General features: G+C 40.7%; 1 protein-coding gene across 1 annotated transcript in view; it reads left to right on the forward strand.

The window, feature by feature from the left end:
* LOC310957343 (nuclear receptor coactivator 2-like) overlaps positions 1-14,453 on the forward strand; it is a 43,488-nt gene that overhangs the window by 1,149 nt on the left and 27,886 nt on the right. The window contains exons 2-3 of the mRNA XM_083927870.1: positions 11,210-11,320; positions 13,030-13,202. Of these exons, the coding sequence (XP_083783996.1) occupies positions 11,229-11,320; positions 13,030-13,202 (265 nt within the window). The 5' untranslated portion in view covers positions 11,210-11,228. The remainder of the gene's footprint in view (positions 1-11,209; positions 11,321-13,029; positions 13,203-14,453) is intronic.

Consider the following 14,453-nt stretch of genomic DNA (forward strand, 5'->3'; position numbering starts at 1 on the left):
TATGTTAATTTTCACGCTGACACTAGCTGCGACCGCAGATAAGCCGATGAGTGAGTTGAAGGTGGAGTTTGACCCGGAGGCCAGTAGAACAATTAAATGGCAGTGTTTTTGCTTTCGTTTTGTGTCAACCTCTTTCTTTTCTTTTCTCTTTAAAGCTGTGTGAGCCATCCTATCAGCTCATGCATCTCCCATCAGATGACTCTCATATCAGATACAGGCTTTATGAGTGTTTATCTCGTCAGTGTATTACAAGATCTGATATCATTTGTTATTGCAAGGGACCTTTTATTTGGTGTTTAGGTGTACACCGTGGCAGTGTAATCATGGCCCATTTCAGAGGGGGAACTGAAATCTGTCTGCATGAATCAGTCACAACATGTCCCAATATGACAGAGAATCATCATCCGTCTGCAGTCAAACTTTGCTCAACGCATGACGCGTGTTTGAACCATGACTCCCGTATTGTCAATAAGCTGATTGGTAGGCTAACTGTGTTGTTCCACCCCCCACTATAGATAAGGTTCAAGCCCCTTTATTTTCATTCCCTTATACGTGTTGCTGTCCTTTTCTATCAAATCATACTAATCTCAGAAGCTTTAAGTGGGATTTGAACCGGGAATACTTAGAAATAACACTCAGGTAATGTCCAGATTTGGCCACTTTCGAACGTTGTACTGCAGCACAACACTTCAGCGGCCACACAGAGCGTGACGAGAGAGTGTCATTGACGATAAACAAAGCCTCCCCCCATCTCTCTCTTTCTCTCTCTCTCTCTCTCTCTCTCTCTCTCTCTCTCTCTCTCTCTCTCTCTCTCTCTCTCTCTCTCTCTCTCTCTCTCTCTCTCTCTCTCTCTCTCTCTCAAGCTGCCTGCTATACATGTTCAGGGGTCCAGAGTTTAACCACTGGCCTGAATTTGTACACAAGTCCTTTCCTTTCTTCCCCCTGCAGTATATGTGGCTCAGGATGTTCGTATCATGCTGTATCAGGATATACAGTACCTCTGTGATTGTTGTTCACTTCCTTGGACAAGCTCCATCTGAATTGCACAGTTCTTGGTAGAGCCAGACTGATATATATATTGGTCGGCACACAATTAACACATTACCAGCCAACATCACAGACATAAACAGTTCCAATATGTGTTGATATGAAAACCTTTTTTACAGAAATAAATTCTATTTATAAGTTATAATAAAGAAGATAATGCTAAGTGTGATTTAGAAATTCTTTCATAAAGTTATTTATTGAATTTGATCTTCTCCTCGGGGCTCGGCAGTATCAAGTTCATGGCCTTTGAAACATTTAAAAAAAAAATAGGGACAGCAAACAGCAAAACGTGCGCCCGAAAATAAATACATTTTTAATATTCGTCAGTGATTTCAATTGAAATATTGCTTTCACAGTCAGAACAAGAACCATACATGCACTGGTGCCTTTACGCGTGTGTAAAGGCATCCGTTTTAATAACAGTGCAGCAAAGCAAAGTATTTGACATTTACATTTTCATTAAGTCGCTGATGTACAGTATAACTTTAGAGTTTGCAAACATATTTTTAGTTTCAACAACTAAAAGCTGTGACCTTGTTGCCCCAGCCTGGAAACCACTTGCAAAAGTTAGCCAGCCCTGTTCTTTATTATCTCAGCGTACATTTCTAGAATTGGTCGACAATTTAATACATTGTATGTATAATGTATAATAATGTCCAGTGTTCTTTAAGGTGTAACTTCATCCCCAGGTCAGCATTGGCCTCGCAGGTGGCGTTCAACCCATAACATGTTGATTTGTGCAGGGCCTTCTTCATAAAGTTCTTTGTTAAAGAAAAAGAAGCAGCCTTCTGAGAACCTTTGCAGAGTCATATTGGCTCACAAATCCTCTATATTCGCCACCATTTTGGTAATCTGTGAATTCCTCCGCTCTTAAATCTGCGTCACCCTCAAAAAGGGCATATTGGTTGGGCCGTATGGAGTGAGAGAATGAGAGCTACATGTGCAAACTGGTGCACATGGGGTAATGCGTTTGGTGCGTGTTTTTCACACGTAAGAGTATCGGTGATGTGTTTGTCATGTGTGCATCTGTGCGTATTTATAATTGAGTTAGCATCTGAGCCGGCGTGTTCAATGGTATTGATTTTGGTCCATAATCGATCCGGCTCTCACATTACATGAAGTAGCACATGCAGAGTAATGAGCCGCTGCTGGCTGAGCAGCCTGCAAACAAGCCATCTACAAACGGTTTAACTTAAGTTCTAAAAACTTCTGTCCCCATCTTTGATGTTGGGATCATTGTCTTCCTGCGCTGCACATGCCAGAGATCAGCTTTCAATCAAACAGCTGATTTTCTGATAATGCAGTGTGAGTTTCACTATGCGGTGCTATTGTTGTTCTCTTCCCTTATTTTCCAAGGGAATTGTTTACATAAAGGTTTTGATTTACTATTCTGGTGCAGAAAACAAATTAGAATCACATAATATGGATCATTTTCTACTGAATTTAGTATTTTCAGGTTCCTCATTTTGCAGGAAATGCTGTTGAAACTGTTCACAAGATTAAAAATAGGGATTCCTGTGATAATAAATCATTAAACTTTTACTTTTTCTGTTATTCAAATACTAATTAGTGTATTTGTTGAGACAGGGACAGGTGGGGTGGGGGTGGCCGGTTTGCCAATAAAGAGAAGTGGTTAAAGTGGGTCAGTGTGTACAGCTTGAATTTTACGGCGAGTCACTTCACAGCACACAGAAAGGCGTTTGCTTTCCATTCCAGCACACCAATGTCAGAAGTCTTTGGAAACTTTGACAGCAATTCAATAGAAAAAAGAGTCGGACTGCCAGGTGGAGAAAGAGAGGGAGACTGCTTTGTTGTCATGATGATACAGTGTTCGATTTTTAGACCAACTGGCCGACAACCTGACAAACTCCAAGTTCCAAACGTGAGAGTGAAATTTTCAATTGTAAGTTTGAGTTTGGAACGACCGCAAAATCACAAGTGTCCAAATTCTGTGTTCAGCATTTAATTCTCCAATTTCACAGAGAGAGGATCAACTTGGCATCTGTTAGTTGTCGAGTTGAGGAGATTTAGATACAGATGCTAAAACATGCCAAAATATTTCATCAGAACTAATTCAGTTTCCCCAAAAACCTATTTGCATCACAGTCATTGAGTTGGCTATAAACAACAACAACAACAACAACAACAAGCTGCAAATACCTGAGTTCTTGAGTAAAACTTCCAAACCATCCTGATGTGTCTGCTGTCCAGAACAAGGTGAACAACTCCAGCAAACACAACTTTAGCATTTTTGGTGAACGGATATGAGTAAATGTACACGTGTACACGTGTGTTGTGTGTGTGAGCCCTGTTCTTGATTTGAATGTGATTTGCTTCTCATAACGTAGTTTGGAAGAGTTACACCCACCAATCAGTTTGTGTTCTCACCTGTTAGTCACCTGTGTGTCTACATGCATGATGGTGGATTATAACTACCAACTTAACAGAGATACAGTCTTGATTCCAAATGTTTAAGGTTGAGTAGGCCAATTTAAAAATCAAAATCCAAAATAATGTTTAGCTGACCCACCAAGTTAGAGAGTTCCTTGTTGAGATGTAGAGGAGGACCTTGTACTTTGTAGCCTACACGTTTGACTTTTCTATATTGTGTTAGTCAGCCATCATCTGTAGCTGCTTGTCCCTGACAGGCTCACGGGGGGCTGGAGCCGATCCCAGCTGACATCAGGCGTGAGGCGGGGTACACCCTGGAAAGGACGCCAGTCTACTGCAGGGAACATAAAGACAGACAATCATTCACACTAACATTCACACCTACGGGCAATTTAGAGTCATCAATGAACGTAACACCTGCATGTCTTCGGACTGTGGCAGAAAGTCGGAGAACCCGGAGAGAACCCACGCAGACACGGGGAGAACATGCAAACTCCAGAAATTTAATTTGAACCTTAATGTTGCTTGCGGATATCTGCTGAGTCAGCTGGAATGAGCCTCAGGGACTTAGAAATGGCAGTGCAGCTTTCCCTCCGCTGTTGTATTTTTGTGTAATAATAATAATAATAATAATAATAATGATATAATTAAAATAAAGTAATTGTAGAATTAAAAGCTATGGAGTGCTGTAGTTACCTTGATATATAATGGATGTTGCTCTCCCTGATCCAGAGATATAAAGCCACCTAGATCAACAACATGATTGTTGTCCATAGCAACAGGCGTTTAGCCACCGGTCATAAAGCCACCAGCACAGAGCAGCATCACCGTGGCACCAAACAGCAGAGATGTCCATAAAGAGATTGGACATATCGATGTGGACACTGACGGAAAGAGATGCACATACACACACACGCACACGAACACACCCACCGTGCATATGATACAGGCCCCTCAGTGTGGGAGAAGCCAGTGTTCTTAATCCAGCTGCAGCAGGGTATTAAATCTACTTTATGTTTGTGTGTGATGGGAGGGTTGGTTGGCTTAGACTGCAGCCTTGACAGGAGCTTAGACACTAAAGGGAGGAGGGTCCCACCTCTCAGTCACTGCTGTCAAACCTTCTGCTGTCATGTTTACGTCCTCTAAGTGCTTAACGTGAGCCTTGTTTTATTGATTTGGTCCACTGTTTTCTATTAAAGGAGTCAGACATTCTTCTATATGAAAACAGAGGAAGCTCTGTGTATCACCCTAGCATCACAGCCATGTTTTATTCTGTGGGTTTCCATGTGACCCACTGACCATTGTGACCCCTTAAAGGGATAGTTTGGATATTTTGAAGTGGTGTATGAGGTATCATAGTCGGTGTATTACCTTCAGTGGATGGTGGTCGGTACCCAACCAATTTAGAGAAGCAGACAGGAATACCGACATGTAAGTTAAGCGGGGCATTGCGGTGAAGGCATTAAAACGTCTCTTTTAACCACTAATACTGCTGAAAATATCACCAAACCTCTGCAGCAGCATGAGAAGAGTCCGTGCAAATAAAACGAAGCACCAACAACGTAGTTAGTGAACCCAGAGTTTATTAAAAGAGTGTTTTAAAAGACTTACCTACTGGCCCCTGTACCAGCTCCTCTCATAGTAAAGTCCATTCAAGTGGATTACCAAAATCAATCCCAAAGGAAGGAGCCCATTGGTGCTTTGTTTTCTGTGTAGGGACTCTTCTCATGCTGCTGCAGAGGTTTGGTGATATTTGGAGCAGTATTAGTGGTTAAAAAAAACCTTTGAATGTCTTCACTGTGCTGCTCCGAGCTAATCGCTGTTAGCCACATCCCGCTGGTAGCGACTGTACCGGATTTCTCCGTTAATAGTTGTTACACGAAAAAACTGTCTCGATGGTTTATTTGATGTATGTAATTGCCAAAAAAGACCATGGGATGATTTCGCGCTGGAATTACACTTTAAAGAGACAGGTGCTAAAACGGAGCGTTTGAGAGGGTAAATACATATATTCAGACAGACAGCATGCTGGGCCTCTGTAAATCAAACATGAGTCATAGAGTGTGGTCTAGATACCTTTGAACTGAATATGTGAAGAAAAAAATGTTTTGAACATTAAAGCATGTAAACGTGCTGGTAGAAACCCAAAATACAAATATGAACCTGAAAAGCATATTAGGGAATCTTTAAATATTAGGAAAGAGGTTTTCCACTGTCCCTGCAAAAACACGTATTGTTGTGCTGTCAGTCATTACATAAGCGTGTGTTCACTGCCATGTTTTGTTACAAAACCTCAATTATTCTGCAAGCTAAGGCCCGAGCATGACTCATAACTGTAACAACAGCAACCCATAGTGTGCTTTACTTCCATGACTACTATCATTTTGTCAGGGGTAGGTCTTTCATGCTAATGGTGATTTTCCAAACCATTTGTTCCGCTTTCCAGACATTACCTATTGTACAGTGTGCCTTGTCATTTTCTTGCAATTTCCTGCAAATTGGGTGCTATTTTATTAGCATATGTAGTAGCCATTACTGCAAAATATATACCTCAATATTCCCATTCACGCTTCCCACCTGACCATCTGGCTGTAACCTGAGACCACCACATGTAACACACCAGGAAGTAGACATCAAGAGATATTCAGTAACAAGTGAACAGACCAGAAAGACAGTTTAGTTAAATACATTTGAACATATCTGAAGCCACGTGGGAGCCCACACTGCCTGCAGCCATGAGGGTAAGACACACACTCTTGAGTATTTTGAATTATTGTTTTTCAAATATTTCATTTTTTGATTAAAAATATATATAGTTTTTTAATTTCAGTGTATCATTGTCAAATTAATATATTATTATTATTATTATTATTATTATTATTATTATTATTAATAATTATTATTAATAGTATGTCTATAGTTATTTATTATTATTATTACTATTATTAGTAATACAATTTAGAATATTGTTGTTAATAATGATAACAATTATAATACACTTTATTAATATAGTACCTTTCATAAATGCAGCTCAAAGTGCTTTACATAAGAATAAACCCAATTCAACAGCACAGGTAAAACAGAAAAATAGAGCGAAAAAGAAAAATATATAAGCTCATAAAAGGTACAATAGTAATAATACTAGTAATAAAAACAGGTTAATAACGATTAAAAATAACGATTTTAAGATACGAAAGCCATAAACAAGTATGGGAAATATGGAAAAACAGTAGAAGTGACAATAAACAATAAAAACTAAACTGTAAAAATCTGTTTTGATCCGTTTCTTACAATGATAAAGGAGGGTGCTCGTCTGATATGTGATGGGAGTTCGTCGGTGCATAACAGCAGTAGGATGCTTCGGCAAACTTTCATAAGTCATTTTCACATTGAGGATGTCAGCACCAGATGACCAAAGAGGACGCTTTGGACCTTACTCACATAAGCCGTGTGTGAAGTAAGAAGGTAAAATCCAACATTACAGGCAGCCAGTGAAATAACGCTAGCGCCGGTGTGTACGACACCTTCATATGATTGTAAACAAATGAGAAGATGGCTAGCCTGATGGATTCTGTGTTATTACAGAGGCTTCATGGGTGGTAGTGTTTCTCATAATCAACACCTTCCAAGACAATCTCTCACGCTTTAATGTGACGGTGCTACATGTGGTGCCTCAAACAATGAAACAGAATAAAAACACCAGTGAAAGCCTCACCCTGTCACAAGTGGGTCACAAGAGTCCACTTAAACAGGTTGTGATCGATCCTTAGCTGTGATTCCTTCCTTACTGGCTGGTTGGACCATCTGGTTTTGTCTCTTCTCTCTGGTTCTCCGGTTTTTAAACGGCTTCAAATGTTTATCCAAGGTGTAAGCCTGTGCATGTTCTCATTTGTCCAGGTCATCGTTATCCTCAAAGCAATTTCAGTCAAAAGCCAGTCCCAGCCTGGTCCTGGTCATGGTCCAGTCCCAGCCTGGTCAGATGCGTACATGAACTGATGAAGCCTCTTGCATGAGAGGGGAAACTTCTTCCTTGACAAATAACCAAGTCCAGTTGCTTTTGACTGAAATTGCTTTGAGGATATCCGTGGTGTGTTTGTCACTGTGGGCTTATGTGGATCTACTCCAGACATTGATCCAAATATTTTAACGATAGGACCAATAATAAGCTGCTGTCCACCAAAAGTTAGGAAAGCACTTTGAATTGGAATTTTAAAATGTCCAATGTCCGTTCGTCACTCTGTTTCGGCGTAGCTCGCTCGTAATCAATACCATGCACGCTAGGCACATAGCCAATGGTTGTATGACACGTCACGACATAGTTTGCATGGGAAAAGAAGGATTAGTTGAGCAGGCAGTGTTGCGTGTTTTGGCGGAAAACAAACAAATCTGGCAACACGGACATTGCATCGTTTCTGCAGCCTGCTGACTCAAACACACGCAGTGTTATTTGCTTTATTCATCACCAGCAAAATTGGGACTGGGACTATGACGCTCCTCCGTCAGTTATCAGGCTGGAAAAACTGTCTGAATGGGAGAGGGACCAGACATACGTGCCAGAGCAAACATGAATCGTGGGGTTTCCAGACTACACGCTGTGCTCAATAACACAAACATCTCGCCTTGTCGGAACCAAGGTAGTGGACTAAGTGACAAACAGACCAACACTGCTATCACTCGATACAAGCTGCTAGCATGGCTAAGCATTGGGTTACTAACTAGCTGACTGGTGATGATAAACACTGATTAACAATGGCTCGCTTTGCATCGTGGGAGCTATCGGCACAACCGGAGCCAAATAAATCACTTGGCAGAACCTCTCCTCTCATCTTGTATAATTAGGCCATGTTCTACTCCTTCCTCAGGCCTTATTATTCAGAGCAACAAATGCCCTTCTTCCCATGTCCCTCCTTCTGTCACCCCCCATCCACACAGCCCTGGCTTATTTTACAACATTTGTACTTTCTGACTTGATGTCTGTACGGTACATACGCACCAATAAACCCATTGTTCATCCATTTGATCCTTTTCCTCTCCTTCGATCTGCTGTGCTTTCCTTTTATATATATTTCTTTTACTAAACATTTCCCTTCCACTTGCCTCTCCATTATTATTCTCTTCCTTTCCTTCTCAATCTCTCTCTTTCTCCCTCTCTCTCTCTCCCCCATCTTCTTTCTTTTCTCCCTCTACCTGCCGGTAATTTTCTCTCCCCCTTATCCCTCTTTCCTGCTTTGATCTGCTCAGCGTCAGCCCCACAGACCGGCTGTTATGTAACAGTCAGGTGATGTGTTGGCCTGTTGAAGAGCCTTAAAGGCCTAGCGTCCTTGACGGCCAGACAGCCTCTAACCCAACAGTGACTTTGAGACTGTGCCTCATCAGTGTGTGTGTGATAATGGATATAAGTTAACATTTGTCACATTCAAATGCACCACATTCTGTTTCAAAATGTAATCTTGTTGGAATATAATATAATACATTGTATTTGTTGCTCTTTTTGTAATCTTAATAATAATAATAACCAGCTTGGTTGAGATAATTATCATGTAACATTGTCAACTTTACAACTGTGAAAGGCCTAAACCCCAAATTATTTAAACTATGTTTAAAAAACAACTATAAGTGCAGGGTGCCCTGGTAGCTCACCTGTGCCCCTATAAGAAGACTCAGTCCTAACTGAAGTGACCTTGGTTCTACCCGTGTCATCCCCTCTCATCAACACAATTGGCCCTAGGGCCCATCCACACGAAGACGTGTTTAGCTGGAACCGTTTTGGGCGATCATCCACAGGGTGGCTTCTAGTGGTTATGGAAGCCTGAAAGCACCTTTTTCTGAAACTGGATCCCAGAGTGGATACAAAAAAAATGCCACCCTTGAATATCAAATTCACCTACTTTGTGAAGCGATGATGTCATTGCCCCACCTCTCGACCGTCGGTCAACAACGACAACAATGACGAACTACATGCTTGTGTTAGTGCTGCAGAAGCTACTTGAGCCAATTAGGTTTACTACGGTTTACTACTTCTTATTGTTATGTTTATGCGCATGTTCCATCTCTTCTTCGTTTTTGGTCTATTTCTACTTCAAATCTGCCATTTTTTAAAATGGTCAGAAATAGAGTCAGAAATGAAAATCTTAATTGTTTATCCAACATCCATTAGAAAAGTTGACAATATAGGAAAATCCTGTGTGTAAGCACTTTGAAGTTCCCCAGATGATGTCAAAACCTATTTACAGCTGCGATGGCAAACACAGAAAACCCACTTAAAAATACATTCAGTACTTTCATTTTTCTCTGTCTGTCATAATAGCTAAGAATAATACTGCTAGCATAGCTGAAAGTTACAAACACAAAGAGTGCCAGGTTGCCATGAGCAACCATTGTCAACCAATTATTGGCCTTTTGTTGCCATCAGTCGCATCCACTCTTCTAAATTGAAAATATTAGGACAGAAAACGACAAAGCGTGCTGTTATCTGATGACAATGCACACATTGCCATGACACAGACCTGGATTGAACTCAGTTACATATCTCTTTAAATATAATGTTGTTAGAACCGGATCCAGATAATGCTGCACAAGCGTTGTGTTTGCTCAAGTGCACACAGTCATCTGCTTAGAGAGACAACGATAAAGCAACTTTGACACAAAGAAATGTGTAATGCAAATGATTCAACTGACAAAGAACCAGATGAACCTGAACGAAAAACAGAAAGACGTTTGTACATATAACATTTCCATCATTAGGCTGACTTACTAACATAATGTGACATTCTGCTCAAAACCTAAGGGGACTAAAAATAGCATCCATGTCTTCAACCCAAAGCTGATGCCGGCTGCCAGCCTTGCAGCTACTCTGTTTTACCATCGGTGTTTGGTAGAGAGTCTAGCACCATGAGGTGACCATATGGTTTAACTTCTCCCTGCCAATGTGTGTTCTGTTTCCTTTTTTACCTCCCTATTTTCCTCTTTACATTCTTATATAATACTTTGAAGATTACAAAAATATCATCAAGACAATCTGGCTCCCAACATTATGTCTTCTAATTAATACTGTTAACTCATTTGCCAGACATATTCATATAAGAACAATGTGTATGCCTACATATTATAACTATTTCTAACTGTAATGAGTATTGACACCTACTGTATTCCCACTAGGCCTCCCACATGTTGCCTGGTACATTTGTTTCATTAGTCACAAGCATACTCTCTGTTTGATTATTCTCTATTCAAACAGGTTGTTTACATATTTTATGTTCATAATGTGGTTAATAATAATGTGAGGAGTAGAGAGAAGAACCCTTTTCAGTGTCAGGGGTGACATTTTTAATTCCCGCTGTAATCAGTTGCTGTTGTGCTGCATAAAATGAATGCGTCTAAATGAAAAGCATCCTCATAATGGCATGTTTTGCACATAAAACCAGAGGCAGATTTAGTTACACAATACATTTAACGATGTGTGACACGTGCATTAGGTGTAACAGGTATTGTGGAAGTTTCGTATCCTTATTCTGTAGCTGGTAGTGTCAAAACATTATCACCTTTGGCAAGTGATGTGCATTTGCATTGTTCAAACAGGTCTGCACACAGTCAGCACTGTTGCATTACAATAACTGTAAACCTGGTTGTTTCAACGTGGCAAAGCATTTCATGTTGTAGAAGAGTCGTAATGATGTACCATTAGGAATATTTTTTGAAATAGTTGAGACTAAAGTTCTGATTCATTTGCATTCGTTCTGACTCTTTATTCTCTCCCCTCTTCTTTCTCTAGGTGCTGATATTTGCTGAAGATGAGTAGTGGGGGTGGAGACACCCCAGAGCCTCCCAGAGGGGGAGAGTCTCTGAAGAGGAAGGACTGTCAGTCGGACCTACTGGGGCCCAGGTGAAGACCTTTGACCTCCTTGTCCTTGTTATTACAGTGTGGATTTAGTGGTGGCACAGTGATGATGTACTGAGACTGTAGACTAAGGGCGCACTCACACTTTCCATTCGTACCGTGCCCAAGCATGAATGATGGCTAACGTCTAGTTCATTTGACCTGCGTGAGTACAACTGTTCAGTGACCAGGCACGGCACACTTGCCAGCCGCGGCACTGTTGAGAGAGGTGGGCTTTTGTAAAGCTATGAGACTATTTATATACGACTGTTGCCCGCGACAGACATTTAAAAAGATGCGGCTGAGGGTTGGGGGTGGTCTGATGCAGAGGTGGAGTGTTTACTGCAGATTTGGTCAGATGATAATACTCAAAAAAAGGAGGACAACAAAAAAACTCTGAGGTGCGATGACGTATAACCAAGAAGCAATCGGGCCGAGGCTCGGATCAGTTCAAGTAATGTGAGTGCAAGCGGGCCTGGGCTGCGGGGGAAGAGAGAGGGGGAACAATCACGCTAAAGCACGGCACGGATCATCTGGGCCAAGTGTGAGGGTGCCCTAAGGCTGCATTCACACCAAATCAGGCGTCGTGTCCATTAGCCAAGTGCCATTGGCCTGTGAGTGTCTCCACTTATTCTATGAAATTACAACATCTGCGTCCATCAAGTGATGCCGTACATGGTATTCATTTTTTGGGGCGTCACAACCCTTGCAAAATGACTAATTTCACAATCATAATTTCATCCATTCGGCCCAATGACACAACTGAGCAACTTTCCGAGAAATAAACCGGGCCCGGCTCCAATGCTGTATCCAGTTCTTTTTATACATCCAAGGTTTCAACCTGTGGTTTGTTTTTTCATCGGCAGTCTAAACACACTACCCACATTCAAATCAAAGACTTCCACAGCGCCTGATTTGGTGTAAATGCATCCTTAGTCTACAGTCACAATGACACCACTAGATCCAAATTGTAACAACAACATGTACCTCATCTGAATAACCACAAAACTTCCAATACCTTATAATACTTCAGGACGCCACATAACCTCATCGTGAACTTAAGTGCACTCTAGTATTCAGCCAACTATTATTATTATTATTATTATTATTATTATTATTGCTATTACTAATCTTTATTTATTATCAGTGATTCCTGTTGATTCTTGTCCCACTATTTGAGTACGAATAGACAGAAATAAGCTTTCATTTTCAACAGATAATCAGTTTTCAGTCAGATAATGAGTACTTTTTTATAAATGATGCACTAAAAAAACGTATTCAGGGAAAAAGCAGGGGAAGAGAGAGGTTGGTGAAATGAGTCTAGTCTCTCGCAGGTCGATGCGGAAAAACGCTTCTGCAGCATTTTTGCAGACGACAGTTTATATAAGGGCTAACAAGTCGTTGTGCTTTCAGCGCCTGAGAGGATGTATGAAGGTTGTAGTGAGGCTGAGAGTTGCACTGCACTGTAAAACAAATGTAAAACAATGAATGTAAAACTTGTGCATGGGATAAATGAGTCTGAACTGTGGTTAAAATGGTCTTAATTTACATTAAATCAGTGAATTAGCCTAAGCTTTGATGTAAAGAGTTATCTCTGATGATTTTTAATAATCGAGGTTACTCAAATTTCTTGAGGATTCGTTTTAGCCCTCGTACATTTGACTCATTTTTGGTGCCAATTTTGACAGTGTCTTTGCCCTCCTCCTTTCCTTCAGCCCTAAAAGGAGCACTGAGAGGAGGAACCGGGAGCAGGAGAACAAGTACATCGAGGAGCTGGCCGAGCTGATCTTTGCCAACATCAACGACATGGACGACCTCAACGTCAAGCCAGACAAATGTGCCATCCTCAAAGAGACGGTGAAGCAGATCAGGCAGATCAAGGAGCAGGGTGAGGATCCACTTTGCATCACACGGACTTTTTAGCGCCGCTAATCTGAGACAGGAAATAAGGCTGTTTCAAAAAGCAGTCATCCAGGTTTCTATTTTAACCGAGAGGAGATGAGTTGAGAAGTTCAATTTCAAAGGAAAGAAGCGAGTAACACCAAACATGTTTTTTCTTTACTGTCTATTTAGTGATGAAAGAGAGTCTCTATTCACGTCCTCACAACCACAAGAGAAGACTCTTGAATAATGTCTTTGTCCAGCTAAACGCTGCAGTCACATCAACTGCTTTTTTGGCTCCACATGAAAAAATGTGTCTATGTGTGAATTTTACTGCGCCTGAACGAGCAAAAAAGACTAAATATGAGTGTGATCGCACCTTCAGAGCCTCTCTCAACGCCTAATGGAGATATGTTGATCCTAGAGCCTCAGCCTCGCACGTGAAATACTTTACAACGCACAGATTTGATTGTAAATTGTGCGTGCGAACAATTTAACAACTTTTGTGCTCATGATCTGATCTTAAATAAGAACACTTAGTTAAGATTAGATAAGATTCGACCAATATGCACAAAAGTCAACTTGCGTTTTGTGCTGTGAAATATCAATAATGATGGTGACAATAGAAATCTACTATCTATAATTAACTTAATGAAAAAAGTAAATACATGATGATTAGGTGGAAGCCTTAATGACAAGAAAATGTGTGGTGCTGGACGTGAGTGGCCTCAGTGTTGTTATATGATAGCACTGCATTGTTGCTCAGTGTGGGAGCACTGTGTTGTGCACAACATGCCCCATGGTGCGCCCTCACCACCTGAAGACACAGGTGATGGTTTTCTGTGGCATTTTTGGGTTACTGATGTGTAAATGCACTGAGTTTAATGCTTCTTCATAATGACACTTGTGTCTCTGCAGAAGAAAAGCTCATTTTCTTTTTGCTGTTCTTATGTATTGTTTATTGTTATTAGACATTTCCATTCCATTTTTTCTGTTTACCGTTACCTATTAAATGTCAGTGGCTCGTCAGTTTGCTCGCATTGGGGCATTTCACTATGCTAATTCCAAATTGCCCGGCACACGAGGCAACGTCGAGTCTATTCTATTTGATGCTTTTAATGTTAAATTATTTCTGCACTTTAAGGGATTGTACTGTACATTTTGTTGTGCTAGTACAATGACAATAAAGACAATTCAATTTAACACACCTAATCTAGGATCAAACATGATTCATCAACATACTCAGGAAAATAATACT

The sequence above is a fragment of the Echiichthys vipera genome, assembly GCF_963691815.1.
Source record: "Echiichthys vipera genome assembly, chromosome: 15".
Classification (NCBI taxonomy): Eukaryota; Metazoa; Chordata; class Actinopteri; order Perciformes; family Trachinidae; genus Echiichthys; species Echiichthys vipera.